Source organism: Lygodium microphyllum, chromosome 19, assembly GCF_053477565.2.
Source record: "Lygodium microphyllum isolate KBCC chromosome 19, Lygodium_microphyllum_v1.1.10, whole genome shotgun sequence".
NCBI lineage: Eukaryota > Viridiplantae > Streptophyta > Polypodiopsida > Schizaeales > Lygodiaceae > Lygodium > Lygodium microphyllum.
The window spans coordinates 128,793,948-128,813,343 of NC_141153.1; the positions used below are offsets into that span (position 1 = coordinate 128,793,948).

The 19,396-nt window shown below is 41.3% G+C and overlaps 1 protein-coding gene across 2 annotated transcripts in view; it reads left to right on the top strand.

Moving 5' to 3' along the window:
- Nucleotides 1–19,396, top strand: part of LOC148020372 (CemA-like proton extrusion protein-like protein) — a 93,121-nt gene that overhangs the window by 47,589 nt on the left and 26,136 nt on the right. Inside the window, exon 3 of one of the 2 annotated variants that reach the window (XM_087700672.1) lies at nucleotides 16,081–16,254. The exons of the other annotated variant lie outside the window; for it this stretch is intronic. Coding sequence (XP_087556798.1) covers nucleotides 16,081–16,254 — 174 coding nt within the window. The remainder of the gene's footprint in view (nucleotides 1–16,080; nucleotides 16,255–19,396) is intronic. 2 annotated transcript variants of the gene reach the window in all.

A 19,396-nucleotide genomic window follows, 5' to 3' on the forward strand; every position in this document is an offset into this window, starting at 1 on the left:
GGGAAACGTGTAGGACCTTGAGCTTTGATACCAGTTGTTGGAGCTTAGCTGGATGCAACAAAAGTTTGAGGAGGAATGAGCGTGAGAGTATGACGGCTGGTGAGAGTGAAACCGGTCTCTGTCTCACATACCGGCTCCCCTTTCGGTATTTCTTGATCAATTAAAAGATAGAAAATTACAAAAATGGTAATGTTCCAAAATACATAACCTGTGAACAGTTGGTTTTCATCTATTCTAAGTGAATCCCAGCTGCATAGGAACAATACAGCATGTCCAGATCAACATCCCTTACTGTCCAGCATGTGCAGAATTCACTGTTCTTACTGTCCAGCATGTGCAGAATTCACTGTTCTTATTATCCAGCACACTGTTCTTACTGTTCAGCATGTGCAGAGTTCACTGTTCTTCTTCAGCATGAGCAGAGTTCACTGTTTTTACGATTCAGCATGTGTAGAGTTCATTGTTCTCATTCGGCATGAGCAGAGTTCACTGTTCTTATTTAATCTCGGTTCTAGAAGGTGCTGTCACTTGTGTACCAATACTCTCTCTTCGGTGTCTATGAGCAGAAGAAGAACTCTCTTCTTCATGGGGGAGTTTTCCTTTGCCTTTATCCATGTCTGCAATCTCTCTAGTCCTGTAATCTCTGTAAAACCTGTGTGTATGACATTTTCACCCAAAACTATCCGAGCTTAAAATCTTACAGAAAAGAATTCAAATCCGGGGGATGGAACCATGAAACCGGTCTATGACTCACATAAAGCGGTAGTTCCTTCAATTAACACCTGGACTTTACATACACACACATAAACAGAGATCTCTCTCCCTCGCTCAACACCAGATTGGCCTCGAAGACCGGCTCCCCTCTCGGTATTTCTTTATCAATTAAAAGATAGAAAATTACAAAAATGGTAATGTTCCAAAATACATAACCTGTGAACAGTTGGTTTTCATCTCTTCTAAGTAAATCTTAAAGCATGTCTAGATCAACATCCCTTACTGTCCAGCATGTCCAGAATTCACAGTTTTTACTGTCCAACATACTGTTCTTACTGTTCAACATGTGCAGAGCTCACTGTTCTTCTTCAGCATGAGCAGAGTTCACTGTTTTTACGATTCAGCATGTGCAGAGTTCACTGTTCTCATTCAGCATGAGCAGAGTTCACTGTTCTTATTCAACATGAGCAAAGTTCACTGTTCTTACGATTTAGCATGTGCAGAGTTGACTGTTCTCATTCAGCATGAGCAGAGAAAACACAGAATTGTACCTTCGATGGAATCAATCCATTATGCAAAGCATTTCTTTTGAGAATAGAGAGAGAGGTGATTAGAGGGAGCAAGCTCTACGTCCGTGCTTGAGTCAGAGACTAGAAGTACTCTCCATGGCTGGTTTTCTTGAAGCAATCTGCCCTCAGCTCCTCCAAACTTCATTTTCTCATCTGCCCCTTATGTCTATTACGTTATTTTAAAAATGTTACCTCTCTCTCTTTTGGGAATTTGTGCCACATGGCATACATGTAACAATTTTCCCGTTTAAATCTTCCCGTCTAAAATTCTCCATGATCGGTGCAAAATTTGACCTCAGCACAGACCAGAGAATGAATCCTCGTGTAAAAATGAAGACAGTGATGCGAATAGATTCTGGGGTCCAAAAATAGTAACTCCCTAAATTTTAGGGATGGTGACCTCTGCATTCCTCAAGTTGTTCTGTGCAAGTTTTATCATTGCGACCACATCAAAAGTGTAATGTGGCTAAGTTACAGTGACTTTTATTCCATGAGCATTCTCACATGTGCATATTCTATCTTGGCCAGGCTCATTGTCCTGCACCATCTCCAGTGGCTAAGCACACAGTCCCAAACCACTGGCATTCTATTCTTCAGTGCCCATTCAATATTGAATTGGTCCTAAGGCTTAGACAAACCATTAGTCCAATTTGTCCCAATGGTTGCCTCTTCTGGCTATGCAAAGATCTCGCTTATTCCAAGAGAAATCTGGGGATAAAAAGCAATAGCAACAAAAGAAAAGAAAAATAAAATATTTATATAAGTAAATAAGAAAAGCAAATGTAAAAAGTATCACCCCTGGTGACAGAGAGTGTCAGAGTGAGAGCAGAGTGAAAGTATGATGCGATACAAATGTACCAACTAATGTGTTGGTACACAAAGAATAAAATGTATTTATGCTTAGGGCACATAAGGGTGCATTTACATGTATAGCTAAATAATGTGTGTGTACTATACACGGTGGTTAAACCGGGCCTTTATCCCAACAGGATCTTGATGAGGCCAATCACATTTTTGGCATGCTTATACTCAGATACAGATCGAAGGGTCTTCTTTATCTGTCACAGCAGGAGTATGTCACTAAGGTTTGACAGTGTTTCAATATAGAGGGGAGGGAAAGCCGTTAGTGTACCATTGCCTCCATATACGAAACTTAGTGCAGATGACAACCCTACATTGGAAGATGGAAAGGCTGAAATGGCCAAGATACCCTATGCTTCAGCTGTTGGTATCTTGATGTATGCTATGGTTGCTACACGTCCTGACATTGCATTTGCGGTGGGAGTGGTTAGCAGATATATGGCATATCCTGGCAAAAAGTATTGGCAAGCAATGAAGGGTATCATGAGTTACCTTAAGGGCACAAAGGATTTGTGTATCAGTGTTGGTAAGCAGAAGTCATCTCTTGTTGGGTTCATGGATGCAGACTATTCTGGCCATCTTGACTGTAGGAAGTTTACTTTAAGATATGTGTTCATGTTCATAGGTGGAGCGGTCTCTTGGGTATCCGGGCTAGAAAAGTGTGTCGCATTGTCTACTACAGAGACAAAATATGTGGCTGCCACTAAGGCATGCAAAGAGGCTTTATGGCTTTCACGTCTAGTGAGAGAGCTTGGTATTATAGAGGTTCCTACCCTCCACTGTGACAGTCAAAGTGCTATCATGCTAGCACGGAATCATCCTGTCTTTCACACAAAGACAAAGCACACACAGGTGAAGTATCACTTTATCAGGGATGTACTTGATAGCAAGGGCATTGAGCTTGTCAAGGTTTATATAGATGATAACCCTGCAGTCCTTCTCACGAAGGGTCTTCCAACAGAGCGGTTTTCTCATTGTCGCCAGATGATGGGGATTGGATAGTATATGTGTTTTTAAGCTTTGTACATACATAGACTTAGCTGATTCTTTTCTCTAACTTCAGGCACGTTACCTTTAGGTGGGAGGTTGTTGGGAATAAAGGCTCATTGTGCCTTTTACAGCGTTTGGGTATGAACACACCCTTACACTCTTTTACTTTATATGTATTATTAAAACCTAAAAAGTGGTAACACTCTTCCGTGTACCAAATATCCATTATGTTGTTCTCACACTCCTCTCTACTACTCTCTATTCTCAGTGCAATATCAGATGCACTCACCCTTAGCTCACTCAGTTCAGATCCGTCAGGCTCCAACACCTTGTATCCCTTGATTGGATTGATGTGCCTCCAAAACAGATGTGGTACCATGATAAGGTAATGTGAAATAGAAATTCACAAAGAAATTAAGAAGTAAAAGAAGTTTGAAGAAAGAGGAGGAGTGGAGAAAAAAATAAAGGAGGACAGTGGAGAAACAAGAAGAACTCAGAAAAAAGAAGGGAGGAGAAGAACCTTGAAGGAGGAGAAAAGAAGAAGAAGAAGAAGAAAAGAAGGAAGGAAGGAAGGAGGAGAAGTCGAGAGTTGTAGGAGATAATGTGCTCAAGAGGAGGAGATGGTTGCACAGAAGACCGGAGCGAAATTAAAAACCGGTTTGCTTGTCCGCCACAGGGTGCCGATATGGGGTTTTGCCGTTGCCGTTTCGGTCCAAAACGGCTGTTCTGTTTTGGGGCCCCCTAAACCCCTTTTCGGGGTATTGCGGTTCTTATCTATGGGTACTTTTTACGTTCTACTTGGAGAAGGTTTTTTTCTATGTGTGAACACTTGTTAGTGGTGGGTGTGGTACTTTCGTACCTTAGGGATTGTACTTTCATTATCTTTCTTACATGGTGGATGTGACTTTCCAGCAACTCTCCTCTCTCTTGTTGTTCACTTATTGATTGTGAGTATGTGTCAATGTGTGCGTGCTGTAAATGCTAACCTAATAGGGTTTTCGCTTATGGGACACAAAAACTTTGGTAATCTTTGAGTTTTGGGGTTGTTTTAATGAGTTGGTAAAGTTTTAATATGTAATGCATATTTTTTAGCTTAACACTCCAGCCCCACTAGTTCTCATATGAGTTAATTCGCTCTTGGAAGAGTAGACATACCATAACTATAAATGAGTTGATACATGGTTGTATGCTGTCAGAATTTCACTCCCAACTCCAACACTTTGACTTTGCATTTGAGTGGTGGGCACATTTGGTTGCTTGGCACATGGTTCATGATCATACCCGACATTATCATTCTTGAGCATGGGCTTCAAGACTTTGAAATCAATGAGAGGGATGATTTGATTGTGAAGTTGGTTGGGCATCGGTGATTGCTTTGCTGAGTTCACTACAATTGGCTCACCCAAGTCAGTTGAAACTTGATTATCAAGTTACTTTGTTCATGAACAAATTACCACAAAAGTGTTTCAATTTCATCCAATAAGTTATCTCACAGCCCTTGCCATCTTCTGTGAGTTTGAATGTTAGCTCTTGTGTTACGCAAGGTTGTTTAATTAATTTCATTAGAAGAAACCCCCAATTTTTCAATTCAAAAGGGGCCTTGACTTCCTAGAAGGTGAAGGAAGGTGGTGGAAAAAACACCACCAAGCATTGTCTCCAAAAGGTATAGGTATTGTCAACATTGCCAAAAGGTTGGCCATTTTGATGACTTTTTAAGTGTTGCTCAAAGGCCAAGGGCATTTGGCCCAAGATCGGCCCTCTTTCCCACCTAGGAACTTGAGCATATCAGGCAAGGGCACTTTTGCCTCACCTCCATAGTCAAGAGGGGATCATTCTCCACCCTAGCAAGGTAGACCTATTGCTCACATGGCAGCTGGACAGTTGGTCCCTGCTACACTTGAGAGGTTATTTGATTGGTCTGCCAATGCCACTCTCATGGATTCTGGTCCTTGTGGACTTCTCTCCCTTGAGCATAGATTTAACGAGTCGCCTTCTCTTTTTGAGTTGCTCTCTCCATCAAGTGCATAGCCATGAGCTGTTGGGCCCACTTTCTGTAGAGATCCTTCAATCTAGTGGACTGTGGAGCCTTCCTTTGATTCAGATGTTTTTGACATTGACCGCAATTCTATCACAACTCCCACTTACATATCTACTAATTCTTGCAGGGCACACTCTAGCCTATATTCTCTCATTCATTGCATATTCCTCGTCTTCCTACATCTTTAGTGTGCCTACCTTTTATAAGCAGGAATCCCTTCACAACCCAACACACGCCACTCACAACCACTTTTCATTGAAGTTGAGATATGCATGTTTTATCATCTTATGTGGTATTTTTTACTCCTAACTTGTCTTTTTAGGTTGACATTAACACCTAGAGGACCTACTGATTGACCATAGCAGAGACTTGGATTGTTTGGCATTCCTCATCTTAGTTGTGTCAGAGTGCAGCGGTGCGGAAGCTTATGACACACACACACACACACACACACACACACACACAAGAACACAGATCTGCAGTATGAAGAATGCTGAATAAGGAATACAGATATGTACACGGGCATAATGTGTATTTGTCCATATCTCCACCTCGATGATGCCACCCTGCTGTACACCTCGAAGTCTGCAGCAGTCTCCACAAACTTAGCCTGGAAATCTGTGATCAGAAGTGTTTGAATGTGTGGGAGCTGGCTGGAATATATAGCCCATAAAACAAGAATAAATCTGCACAGGTTGGCTGCATTTATTGCAGCCAAATGTGCAGGAAAACTATCTGACTGCACAGCTGCCATGTGTCATCCTGTCGTGGCACTCCAGCAGTAAATGTGATGACTGTACAGGCTGTACAAACTGCAGCACACATGGTCACATGCTTGTTTAGGGGATGACTAGATGACCATATCTCTAACACCCCCTCTCAGATCTTGGACACAACATGAGGCTGAGGGATTTGGAATGTTGTCGAAGTAAAGCCTAAGGAAGCACCTTTGTAAACAAACCTGCAAGATTGTCCTCCGTCTTGCAATACTCCACATCTATGGTACATCCCAAAGCTTCTCCCGTATGAAGTGGTATTGAATCTCTATGTGTTTCATCCGAGCATGGAACAGGGGGTTCCGTGCCAAGACAATTTAACTCTCATTCTCGCACCAAAGAGTAGTCGGACTTGGTTGAGGGCAGCCAAGCTCCTTCAACAATCTCCGAAGCCACAGTGTCTCACATGTGGTAGAAGACCCCGCCTGATACTCCGCCTCAATCGAAGATAAGGCAACCATGGGTTGCTTCTTACTGCTCCATGAAACACACCTACAGCCAACGCAAAGTAATAACCTGTCGTGGACCTCTTGTGGTCCATATCTTAGCTCAATTTGAATGGCTTTAACTTGTAAGGACAAGGTCTGAACCATCTGTACCGGTTAGATACAAGATCCCGAGATTAGGGTTTCCCCTCAGGAACTGTAAAATTTACAAGGCAGCCTGCCAATGCACCTTGTGAGGGGCAGGGCCAACAAACCCATAGCATAGCACAAATCAAGATGAGTGTTGAGAAGCCAAATTAGGGACCCAATAAGCTGCCGATAATGGGAAGCATCCGCCAAAGGGGACTCAACATGGGTTGTGGCCTTTCAGTTCGGATCCACAGGAGTCGATAGGGACTTACATCCCTCCATCTCAAACATAGTTGAGAGCTCCTACACATACCGTTGTTGGGAGATGAATATCCCAAGATGAGTCGAATAGATCTCATGCCCTAAGAAGAAATGTAGAAGTCCCATGTCTATCATCTTGAACTTCTCGTGAAGTGCTCTCTTGGTTGCCTTGACCATCTGTACATGATTACCTGTCAAAATCAAATCATCCACATAGAGCACGATCAAAGCACGTGCCCCCTCTGAAATGTAGACATAAAGTCATGGATCGCCGATACCTAACTCGCTGTTGGAGGAACGAGTCGATCTTTTCATTCTAAGCACAGGGAGCGTGTTTGAGGCCATAGAGAGCCTTTTTTACCTTGTAGACCTATCCATTTGATGAGGAAAAACCAAGAGGTTGGTCAACATAGATCTCCTTCAAATCACCATTAAGGAAATCTACATATCTGTCTTGCATATAGTAGGACGTCTACAAGACTCTTGTATAGGCTTTGAAATCCATCCTTGGCTGTTGTGCAAAACCCTTTGTAACGAGCCATGCCTTGTGCTCATCGAGAGTACCGTCATTGTGATATTTGGTCTTGAAGACCCACTAAGACTGATCACCTTCCTATGAACGCGTCGAGGCACAAGATCCCAAGTGACATTCCGCTCAATAGCACTCTTGCTTCATAGCCTTCTTCCAATGTAGTGACTGCAAAGCCTCCTTCACGGAGGTGGGCTCCCTATCCTACATAAAATGGGTCATTAAACAATAGTTAGAACAAACAAGCTCGGGGGAATGGGCTTGGTTCCTTTGAAAATGTTGTGGGTGATCATGCAGCTGCCACTCTTCAGGGACCCCCTCAATCCTTGCATCACAGAGTGTATTATGGGCCCAACAAGGAGGAGGGCGGATCTCTCCTTGTCGCTCTTCATCTACTTAAGTCTCTAAAACATCCACTGCTAGCGGTGGCTCAAGTAGGGGGGGCCGGTGGTGAAATAGAATCTTCATCTGAAGAATAAGCATCCTCAAGAGGCACGGCCTCCAAGGGAATAGTCTCTGGTACCCAACTATCTCTGGGATCTCCAAATACAGGGTGCTCCTCACTCCTCTCTAAAGTTGAAACCTCCACAAATTGCACATTACGACTCGTGTAGACATCTCGCTAACAGGGTCATACAAGCAATAGCCTTAGGACTGTGAGCTATAACCCACAAACACTTGTTTCTTTAAAGCCACTTCAAACGTGTCCCTTTGAAACCAGCCTTCCTTCCGTGGATGGGTGGTAAATCCTTGATTACAACTTAATTGCAGCAGCAAACAATAAATGCAAATATGAAAATACAAATTTACCTATTGATCTTGGACAATGTACACCCAATTGGCCCCAAAATTGACACTCCTTTCGGTATTTCTTTAGCTTTATTGAAGAAGATTTACAATGGGATTCTCCTAATCCCCTTCCCAATCCAAACTTCCCTTGCTATCCAAAGTAGCTAGCAAGTCTTCAATCTGTTTTGCCCCTTGATTCAAGCACTTAATTGGCCTTCACCCACGTCATAGACGATGGAAATGCCCCAAATTCAATGGATGGCTAGTCCTCCACCTGAATTTAGCTGAAATTCACCTACAGCTTTGAAAAATCCTAGTTTTGGAGGTTCCAATTTTTGGCATGCTTCTCAAGGTTGCTGTTGAATCCTAATTTTTGCTGCAAATTAGGGTTTACAACAGAGAAATTTTATAAGTTATATTTCCCAAGTACTTGGTGGTAACTGGTGTCAATTGTTGGCCTAGGTAATTCATTTGGCCATAAGTGTCAGTTGGGTGACAATAGAGATGTGACGTTTAATGGTACCTATTGCCAATTTAATGGTCAAAGATGGCACAAAGAGACTCGAGATTGGAAGATGCCTAGCCAATTTAATTATTGGATAACCAGATTATTTTTTTGGGCACGGAAATAATTATTAGACTAATTTTTAGTAATTAAAGATCGAAAATTAATATTTAATGATGGATAATGTTGGAAAAACCATTTGGGAAGGCTGCCACTTGGCAAACTTGCCCATACAAGCTGGTAAAAGGTTGAAGAAGAGGAAAAACGAGATCATTCTTGTTGTAACAAATGGGGAAGAGCTGTGAGTAGCCATGGCTAGCCTATTTTCAGCCATTGCAGCCAGCCAGGAGTGAGTTTTGAGGAGACGATTGCAGATTTGGAACCTCCACAGCTGGATGATTGCATCTATGTACAACCTGACATCTGATTTGGATGTCTCAGCTGTAGGCAATAACATTTAATGCTGTTGTGGTAGGGCAGCAGCTGCATTTGACTGATTTTCAGTCATTCTTCGCCACAAAACTCTGAATTTTCTCTCTCTACAGCTTTCTCTCTCATCTTCCAGCCATTTCAGAGCGTTGCTCCGAAGATCTCAGCATTTGGACCCTTGGAGGTTGAGAAATTGCAAATTTCTTTGCTATAAACCCTAATGTACAGCAGAAATTAGGGTTTAGCAGCAGCCTCAGGAAGCGTGCCAGAAATTGGAACCTCCAAAACTTGGATTTTTCAAGGCTGTAGGTGAATTTCAACTAAATTCAGGTGGATGACTAGCCGACCATTGATTTTGGGGCATTTCCATCGTTTATGAAGTGGGTGAAGGTCAATTAAGTGCCCGAATTAAGGGGCAAAACATATTGAAGACTTGCTGGTTACTTTGGATAGCAAGGGGAGTTTGGATTGCGAAGGGGATTGGGAGAATCCCATTGTAAATCAACTTCTTATTCAATAAAGCTAAAGAAATTCCGAAAGGGGCGCTAATTTTGGGGCCAATCGAGTGTGCATTGTCCAAGATCAGTAGGTAAATTTGTATTTTCAGATTTGCATTTGTCTAGGGGATGACCAGATGACCATATGTCTAACAAGTTGCCCTTCTTTGATGGGGCTTCATACTCTAGACTAGCATGGAGTCTTCTCCTCTTGAGATTGAGTTCTTGCTGTCCTTGAGGTGACCTTGGAGGTCATTCATTTCATAGTTTCTTATTTGGATATGCATCTCGCTCTTCTTCTTTGGGTGCTTTTCCTTTCCCCATGGACATTGACATCTTGGGGAGAGAGGAGATGCTTACTTCTCATTCCACATCCGGTGGTGAGAGGGGGTGGTAATCTTCTCTTGGAGCTTATACGGACTTGGACATTCATACCTTTGTATCATCATACGTTTGCATTTGATGATCATGATTGTAAAAGGTTGCATGGGCAAGTAAACAATTCTCTTGCAATGACACACTCCAAGTGGCACTGTTGCATAGCATTTTTCTTGAGCATGACACTTTGCATTACCCCATGCATTGATATTTTGTTCTTGTAAACATGTATGTATGCATATTTATCTCTTATTAGTTAGAGAGTGGTGGACTCTGGATCCACCATACTCATGGCAGCTCACACGGTAGTCTTTGTTGCAATGTCACACACATACCCTTCATATTTTCTTCTTAATTGACACTTATAGGTGGACAGGATTGCTTTCTATTTTATGATGTGTTGGATCTAACCATCTCTTTCATTTCTCTCTGGGACATAGATAATAGGTGTTTAAAGTCGTTCCATCACCTTTGTAGGTCTTGGTAGGCGACTGGGAGCACCATTTGTGTAATGTTGTGGCCTCTGTGGGTGACCCTCTGGGGTCCCTTGGTAAGATAACCATTGCCTCTGTAGTCTTGGTAGGTCGTTGGGCAGCTGGCGTGCACCCTTGGCCTGATGCCCTAGATGCTTTGGGGTGGGATGCCTTGGGATGATTATGGTCTGAGCTGTGCTTTGCAGTCCTTTCTTGGCTTGAGTTTTGGACATGAGAGGAGGTATTGAGGTAAAAAATGCATTATATATTGATTAGCTCTTTATTACAGCCCTACAACTTAATCATTACTAAACTTTCCTATAGAATGTATGTGACCCATTATCCAAACCCTAATTTGGGAGATCCATTCATCTATAGATAGGAGGCAATACTATCACTCAGCCCATCTTTGATTGCAGATTGCAGGCACCCTATTCTTTGCTGTCCACATCCCTTCCCAGTGGATATCACAGTTCAAGCTGCTGTCCAAGGTGCTTGCATGCAGCCCTCCTTTTGTAGTGGGTGATCGGTCTATAGGTGCATTTTTGTGTTGGCGGCAGTTTCCAATGTGTTATCATCAATTCCCAGCTATCGCTGTGTTCATTGTCTCTGAGTTACCCTAACCCTACCAAGTGCTTTCATTAGTTTATACTTTGTTGTATGATTGTGTTTGGTGTTTTTTGAGAACCATGTGTGATGAGCCAACTTATTATCCACATTCCACTTTTTAGATCATGCATGTGGAGGATAAAAACAATGTTGTGGCTGATGCTTTATTCAAGAAACCACATTTTATAATAGTATCTATGACATACCACCATGAGCTAGATGAGATGAAAGAATAGTGTGCATAGGATAAGGGTTTTGCGAAGGTTTATGATCACTTGTTTGATGCCCAACATTGAAGCATTATACTCTCAAGGATGGCTTTCTTATGATGCGTGGTCGTCTATGTTACAAAGTAGTTGAGGCCTAAACTTACGCTGAAAAGTCTTGCACCACCATATTAGGGCATCAAGATAGTAATGGACAATTAATGTTATGGAGGCTTTCTTTAATTGGCCAGCTTTGAGACAAGATATGGATATATTGTAAGGGCGCACATTCTGTGCAAGAAAGTGAGGTTTGACTATCATAAGGCACCAAGTTTGTTGTACCCTTTGCCTATTTCAAATATTATCGAGAGCATTACTATGGATTTTTTTTGTCTTCCTAGGGCATTGATAAGGAATGATGGTTGTTGGAATATTATATGTAAGCTCAATAAGCAAGTCTATTTCATTCTAGTGAGAAAGAATATAAAAGTGGATCACATGGCAAGATTGTCCATGCTAAAGATCTTTGAGCACCACAGCATGCCTTAGACTATCATTATTTGAGAATATGGGCACTAACTTGAAAGTCTTAACTTCTTTCATAGAAAAATGGGTAGTTGAAAGATGTTAATTCCATGTTGAATATTCTAAATATTTGGAAATGCTATACATTAGTGCATAAGGCAAAGCGGGAACAATATGTGTGATTGGTGAAGTTTACTTTTAAAAATACATGATGCATATTCCCATTGGCAAGGTGCCAGACAAGGATGTCTTAAGGATGGATGAAGCATATGGAAGAGTTACTTAGCTCTTCAAATGACTTATGTAAGTTAAAGAAAGCAAGCTTTTGTCACCACCATGCATTAGAATTTTCTTAGGGTGATTGTGTTCTTTGTCATGTTGGAAAGGCAAGACTTAATAAATAAAGGATAAAGATAGTTTATTCATTCACAATGCATTCCATTGGAGTCTTTTCATACCTTTTTGTGGAGGTGTGATTGAGCATATGACTGATGGAGTACAACTAGAGGTTAAGGTACTAGATGAAATCTTGATTCTAGGAAAAATATTGGAACATAAGAAGAGAAAAGTTGAAGGAAATGTTTCTCATTGCTATTGTGTGAAGTTTCAAACTGCAAGCATAGACTATCATCATGTACAAATTAAACTCATAGTGTAGGATCCCAACTTGATCACTAGAAATCACTAGAAGTGTTGTACTCTCCTCAAGGCAAAGATATCTATCATGGGGTGATGCAAGGCAACTAGTCTATTGAGAGGAGGTACTCATCTTTCATAGTGAGCAATGATAGGTCATGGCATGTATCTAGCTATTGATGTGGCAATGTGTGGCAAGTTGGCCTTGGATTGCCGAAAATAAAATTGTTAATGACTTGCTGGTTTGTTGGCTCTACCTTTGCCTTTGTTGTCTTGCTCCTTAGGAGGTTCTCTTTATGTGTCTAAAGCTTTGATATAAACATAGCCCAAAGAATTTGTGATCCTTGTATTAACTTGTCGCTCACTAGCTCTACCCTTGGCTCTGCCCTCTTGCCCCTGATAAGATTCTGTTTGTATGTTCTAAGCTCTGATAAAATCAGCTCTAGGCCATTGTAATCCTTATACTCTATCATCATATGAAGAAGCCCTAACAAATCTTTTAAAAAGGCAATGAAATCCCCCTATAGTCTATGGTACATCTATAAATAAAGTCCTCCTTAGACTCAACCTTGTGGGGCACAAATGGCAGATGCTTGTGTTCTCAAACATGCATATCTGCTATCTTATTTCATTTGTGGGCTGTTGTGATGATGTCCAATAGCGCTATGTACCCCATGACAATGAATCCCTCTATTGCACAACACTGTGTCAAAAGCATCCATTGGCACTACTAGAAATACACACTAGTATCATAGTCTAACAATATGTGCACCTATTGCTTAACCATGCTCATGCCCTTTGCATGTTTGAAATTCCAATCACTAATTAGGATTCATACACACGGATCATAACTAATGTTAGAACCATAAGGGGTGTATCCAAATGCCAAAATCCAACACTATTTTGACCACCAAGGCAAAGTAATGCATAAACTAAGCATAACTAGTGCCTCATTGCATTGATGTCTCACATTATACTCATGTAAAGCATACGTCATTTACAGACCATATGTAATTTAGGCAAATGTACTTTTCTTGCATGACCTGCAAATGTACTTTCATACCATCCATGTATCTTATACATGCCTTATAAATGTACATCACATCCAAATGTACATTCCATGTATTCCATACATGTGATGCACCGAATCATGCTATGAGAAGAAAAGTAGCCGATTTAGTGGAGTTGAAACTTAGGAGATGATTGCACTGTCCTGTTTGACTCAGGTAGCAGCACCTATGGAAAATCTTCAGAGTGAAGGGAGCGAAACGTAGTCCTCAAGGTAGTGGGATATGAAAGTAATTGCTGGAACGTGAAGGACAGTTGTCAAGGGATTTGATGCTGTCGGAGATAAGGAAGATGATCATTATTTGTCGAGGCAGTGAATAGCAATCCTCATATGTTGGGGAATGGCGTGGGTAGCAAAACACAAATCCCAGTGTGTGTCGGAGTTGTCAAGCGCAAGGAAAGCATCCCAAGTAGTGATGCTAGGAGGAGTATGATGATGCTAGATGTAGAGAAAGTTTCTAGTTTGCAAAACACAAATACCTAGGGTGTGTCGACTAAAGCCAGGGGTGAGGAGGCAATTGCCAGATGCAGAATGTTGTTGCCAGATGCTTGGAGCTGATGCATGGCAGAGGGAAGGCCTCTAGATGCAAAACACAGGTCACAACAAGTCACCAGGCTGATGGAAGGTGATGCTAGTTGGTGGAGAGCCTCCAGATGCAGCAAATGCAATGATACTGATGACTCCTAATGGGTGGAGGAGATGTCGCGAACAAGCGAAGAAGGTCACCGGCTGTAGAAGATGACCAAACGCAAACCTGATGATGAGGAAACATGGCGCCTGAAGGAGAAGAGGAAGGGTGACCATGAACTACGATGTCCTCCAGTAGGGGTATGGGCAGCAGTGGAGTGGAGAGGGAAGGGTGTCGGAGTGATGGAGGAAGACATGTGAAGAATGATTGGAGTGGTGTGTGTGAAATGAATCAAGTCATGGCCTATTTATAGGCATAAGCTGTCTAGGGTGGCACACCAATATGTGGGCGCCCATTGAAAAAGTAACCGAAATGCAAACACCAACCCTTTTTGGGGTTGTCAGTGTGAAACTCTAACTGAAGTGTGTAAATTGAAGAAGTGGTTTCTCAACAGTATCCAAACCATGATTGCATCTTTGCATGCCAAGAATGTGTCATTCTATTCTGTTCCAATTGTTTGGAGGAAGTCAATGTCAATCATGGATATCTATACTTAGGGAGCTCCCATATCATGTGGAAGCAAGCCATTGACCAAAATAAGGCCTTTGTACCATAGCTACTACTATCTTTTGCTCTAACAATCTCATGAGGTATTGATGGTTTGATTTGTATCACTCGAGCAATGATCATCACTAGTGGCCTTCCAACACTCTTGCAGGTCTTTTTGTAAAGACTTGGACCCATATCACTCCATATGATAAGCTAACTAGCGCATAGTCCCATGAACTGGATCTTATAAATGGAACCAGACTCCTTTTCAAGATGAAAGCTGGGACCTTCAAGGTTTGAAAGTGTGTAGAAATACTCCTTTTATAGCCATAAATCATCTCAAAAATTTCCAAGAGGGTACTATTCTCTCTCACATACATCTTCAATAAGTGGTATGGCCAAGTGCCTACATTTAGGATGCGGTATAAGTGCTATTTTTGAAGTGAGAAACATGTCTCTGTTTTGTTAAGTAACGAGTGGTAAAATTTGAATTTCATATCACAATTAGACTCTATAAGAATGATTATTTAATTTGCTGGAACTTTTTCATGGTGCCATGTGTGTGCCCATGTGGCATGCCATGTGCCACACGCTTGCTGTGTGTTACTTGCCAGACAATAATGTTTTGGGAGATGGGCGTAATGGCTTACCTCCATTTTTTCAATGTCCGGATCAGGTCTCTGCAATCCATTTCTTAATGAAGTATGGGAAAGCCACCAAAATGGAAGATATACTCATAGTTGAATGCCCATGCTGCACTAGCATTGTATATTTTAGATGAAAAATCAATTCCTCGAGTCAGATTTTTAGCAGGAGATGGATAGGGAGGTGTGGATGGTGGAACAAGCACCACACTGCCTGTTTATCAGCACAAGAGGATGAGAAGGGCAGCTAAGGGAGAATAAAGACGCAGGCTAGAGGAGAACATGTGAGGGGAGGGGAGAGTGTGTGATGGCAGCAGAGAAGAATGACATGAGGGAGGTGACTGCTCTGTGCTGGCTGGCAGACATTGAGTTGGCAGCAGCATTCAGGTACTCGATTGAAGGCTCAGATCTGAACTTTCAGGTTTGGGTTTTCAGATTTGAGCCTTCAATGTTTCATGGTTCATACATTTCCAAAGAAGTTGCTGGAAAATTATTTTGATTCAGCTGTGAATTTTGTGTGCAATAGAAGAGTGGCCTAAATAATATTTTCCCTATAACCCCTTCTTTGCATGCATTCGTCTCTGTTATGTTTTTTTTGTGCCATGTGGGGGTGAGTTTGGCTATTATTCCTCCTTCATTAGACTGACATATGTCTATGTGTTCTCTATTTTCTTTTCTTCTACTTTTGTATCATTAACATGAGAAGCATTTTTAGACACATCTATACTGAATATATAAACATTTGTTTTCCTTCTTTTCTTCTTGACAAGCTGTAGTCAGGAAAGCACATGAATTAGATTATCATGCTTACGTAGAGTCTCTGTTTTCAGATATGTAGAGACTGTGCCTTTGGCAGCACAGATTTTGGATGTAAGAGAGTCACAAAAATTGCAGATGATAGAGAAGCTAAAGTTGGAGCGCCAACGTGTCCGATTTGAGGCAGCAATTGGCAAATCCCCTTCATTGTCACAAGATGAGCTTCGAGAACATATCCGCGAGGAAGCGTATGGATCAATTTAATGCTGAGTGTTCCAATTTTCAATGTTTGATTGTATTGGTTTGTAGATCTCTGCAGTCTCCCTTGTACCGATTCTTGGGCTACAAGCATTCTAATAGTTAACACCTTGGTTGCACAATCCAGACAACTTCACAAGAGTAAAAAGGTTAATTAGGGATTAGAAGGCATTGGTTTTAAGGATATTTTCAAACAGAGTGCATGAATGCCCTACGATCAAATCTGGTTTTTATTTATAGAATATTTTACTTTGAATATGTTCGAAAGTGCTGAAAGAGTTCCGAAAAAGGTGGTAAAGACAATGAAAACTCTGGTAAAAGGGAAAGAGGATCATTCAGCTGGCTGCCATGCTATAGAAAATGTTCTCTTACAAATGATGCATTTTTTTGGCTCCCCGCCCCCTGTTTTGGTTGGGAGTGGGGAGCCTCATGACAACCATTGAGTCTCTCTTCCCCTATCCCAAATTGTTAGAAAGGTCTTTCTTTGCTGCAAGCTCATCTCAGTAGATACATGCTGAGATCTCCCCATCAGAATCTTATGTTGGATATCTTGGGATAAAAGTAGAGCCACAAGTTTGTACACAAAAATTTAGAATTTGCTTTTCCTTGTTTTCCCATGATGTAATATTATGATGGATTTAGACATATTCATCATTTGCTTTCATAGATTAGTTGGCCTTGTAGAAGTAAATGTAATGTACCTTTCTTCTTTTTGTGTCTTATTGTTGGAGTCAGCTTACAAGCTTCAGTCTAGCACATAGTCCTAAACAAGCTTGCAAGCTTGATGAAGCCAATCCTTCAACCTTGAGTCTAGGACTTAGTCCTTAATAACCCCAAGGGAGTGAATGCTATCAACCCAACAATTTGAGATGCTCTATGTCAGAGGATCAATGAGTAGTGTACAAAAGTAAAGTCTTCCTTGGCTTGTCATGGTTGGTGGGCTGCCTCTTGCTGTGGTACTTGCAAAACACCACATTTCAAATGGTGCTTGTTTTTTCTGCCTCACCGTTGCGGAAACTTCTCGCCACCATTTTCTTTTGCATCCTTTGGCACGAAATATTTGGTCCTTGTTGTTTGCTATTCGGTGGGATGTGGTTGATACTTCACTATGCCCCTTTGATTGGGTCTTTGCTTAGCCTAAATACCCTTCTCAAGCACAACCACACATGAAGATTTTGTTTCCACTCCTCTGCTTCAAGGAAGATGCACACAATTGGACAACTCAGAATGCTTTTGTTTTTGATTCTGCATTTGGGGTGCAAACTCACCTTGCCAAGTTGAAAGGTCTTCTACATTGGTAGGTGGATCTTATTCAGCACCATAGAAACATGAAACGGGAAACGGGAACGGGAAACAGGGATGGGGACGCCAAACCTAGGGAACGGGGACGTGGGAACGGGAATGACATTTAAAAAATTAAAATTCATGAAAAAAATTTAATATTTCACTCATAATCCATGCGGACTCTAGAGTATTAAAACCAAGGTATATAATCCACAAGGACAATCATTTTAAGTTTTAACTTTAAGATATCATGCATCATTCTAAAACTACTCATTAGAAATTGAATTGCAACTTACAAGGCTCAAGAGATGAGCTATTCCATTATAAAATGCATAATACATATGCCATAAATGATAAAACAATGAACAATCAACTAAACTTTAAAGTCTAAGCTAAAAGAACATGCCTATGGTCCCATTGCCAAAAAACATAAAAGATTACAAATATGAAGTCTAATATTTGAAAGAACATACTCATCGCCTCAAAAAAGACTACAAATATAAAGTCTAATCTCTAGACTGAAGCAAAATGCGGCATGCCAAAATAGCCCAAAGAGCAACTGCAAGATTGTAAGTACAAATATAATATCGGCATGGCACAACAGCCCAAGTGTCACACTGTCATCAATGATCATAATATCATATACAATGTACATGTGTCATGTATCATGAGACTCATGATAAGTAAACTAAATCAAAGATCATCATGATGATCTGAGGTTGCTTTAGCTACTCTTGAAGTAGACGGTTCCTTTTCTCTGAAGCAATGTGAGCGTATGTACTCCATAATTGCTCCAAACAAGAGGAGCTAACTGACTGACTCAAAATATGGATGGCTAGTTGCTACAACTCAGGACCATTTGAACCATAGTCCTCCCACCACAAAGCTGCCCCAATCTTACAGCGATCCTCCTGTGCATCCCTACAACCAAACGAACCCCAGAAGGTCCTATAACATGAAAGCTAATCTCTGATCTTTTGTCTAGTGCCATGATTAGGTACTAGACGAGACAATATAAGTCTCCATGCATCCATAACCTCAGTGTCATTTTCCTGACCCTTGCCTTGGAACTCAGGATCCACAACAAATGGAGCTGTATGTATGGGTGAGCTATAGGAGTTTCACCTTGTCACAACTAAATGGCGTATCTCCTCATTTGCCTCATCATTTGGTACCAATTCTTGCAACTTTTCATTCAGCCTATCCATAGCCTCATATACCTTGCCAATGCAAGGTTACATAGGATCTATAACCCTCAATAAATGCACAATAGGTGATATCATAGCATCTATCTGCTTTACATCATCCCAATAAGTGGAGTTATTGCTTTCTCCAGCATAAGATACTTGTAGGAGTATCTTATGCTGGAGTTATTGCTTTCTCCAGCATCTCCAGCATAAGATACTTGTAGGAGTATCTGCCAATGTTGATGAGGTGAACTCATCACTAAGAAATAACTGCCTCAAGGCACCACTGCTTTCTCTTAATTTGCCTAATATCAAGAAGTTAAAGGCAAAATTGGTATCAGAGTATTTTAAAAGTGTCTCCTTCGATCGCAAAGAGAAGTGATGGCGAAGAAACTAGTGATTCTAAACAAAGTTAACCATTTGAGCTCCTTGCTCTATGACAGGTGCAATCCATGACAGGTTACCAATATCCTTTAGTAGGTTATTCAAGCAATGAGCCATACAATATGAAACTGTGATATGCGGATAATATCCCTGGATAATAGCACTTGCTACTCTATTTGTGGGCTCTCCATCTGCAATAAATCCCACAACATGCTCTGGGCCAATAAGCTCAATACCTGTAACCCACTCTGTTGCAAGTACATCTGCTGACTTTTCT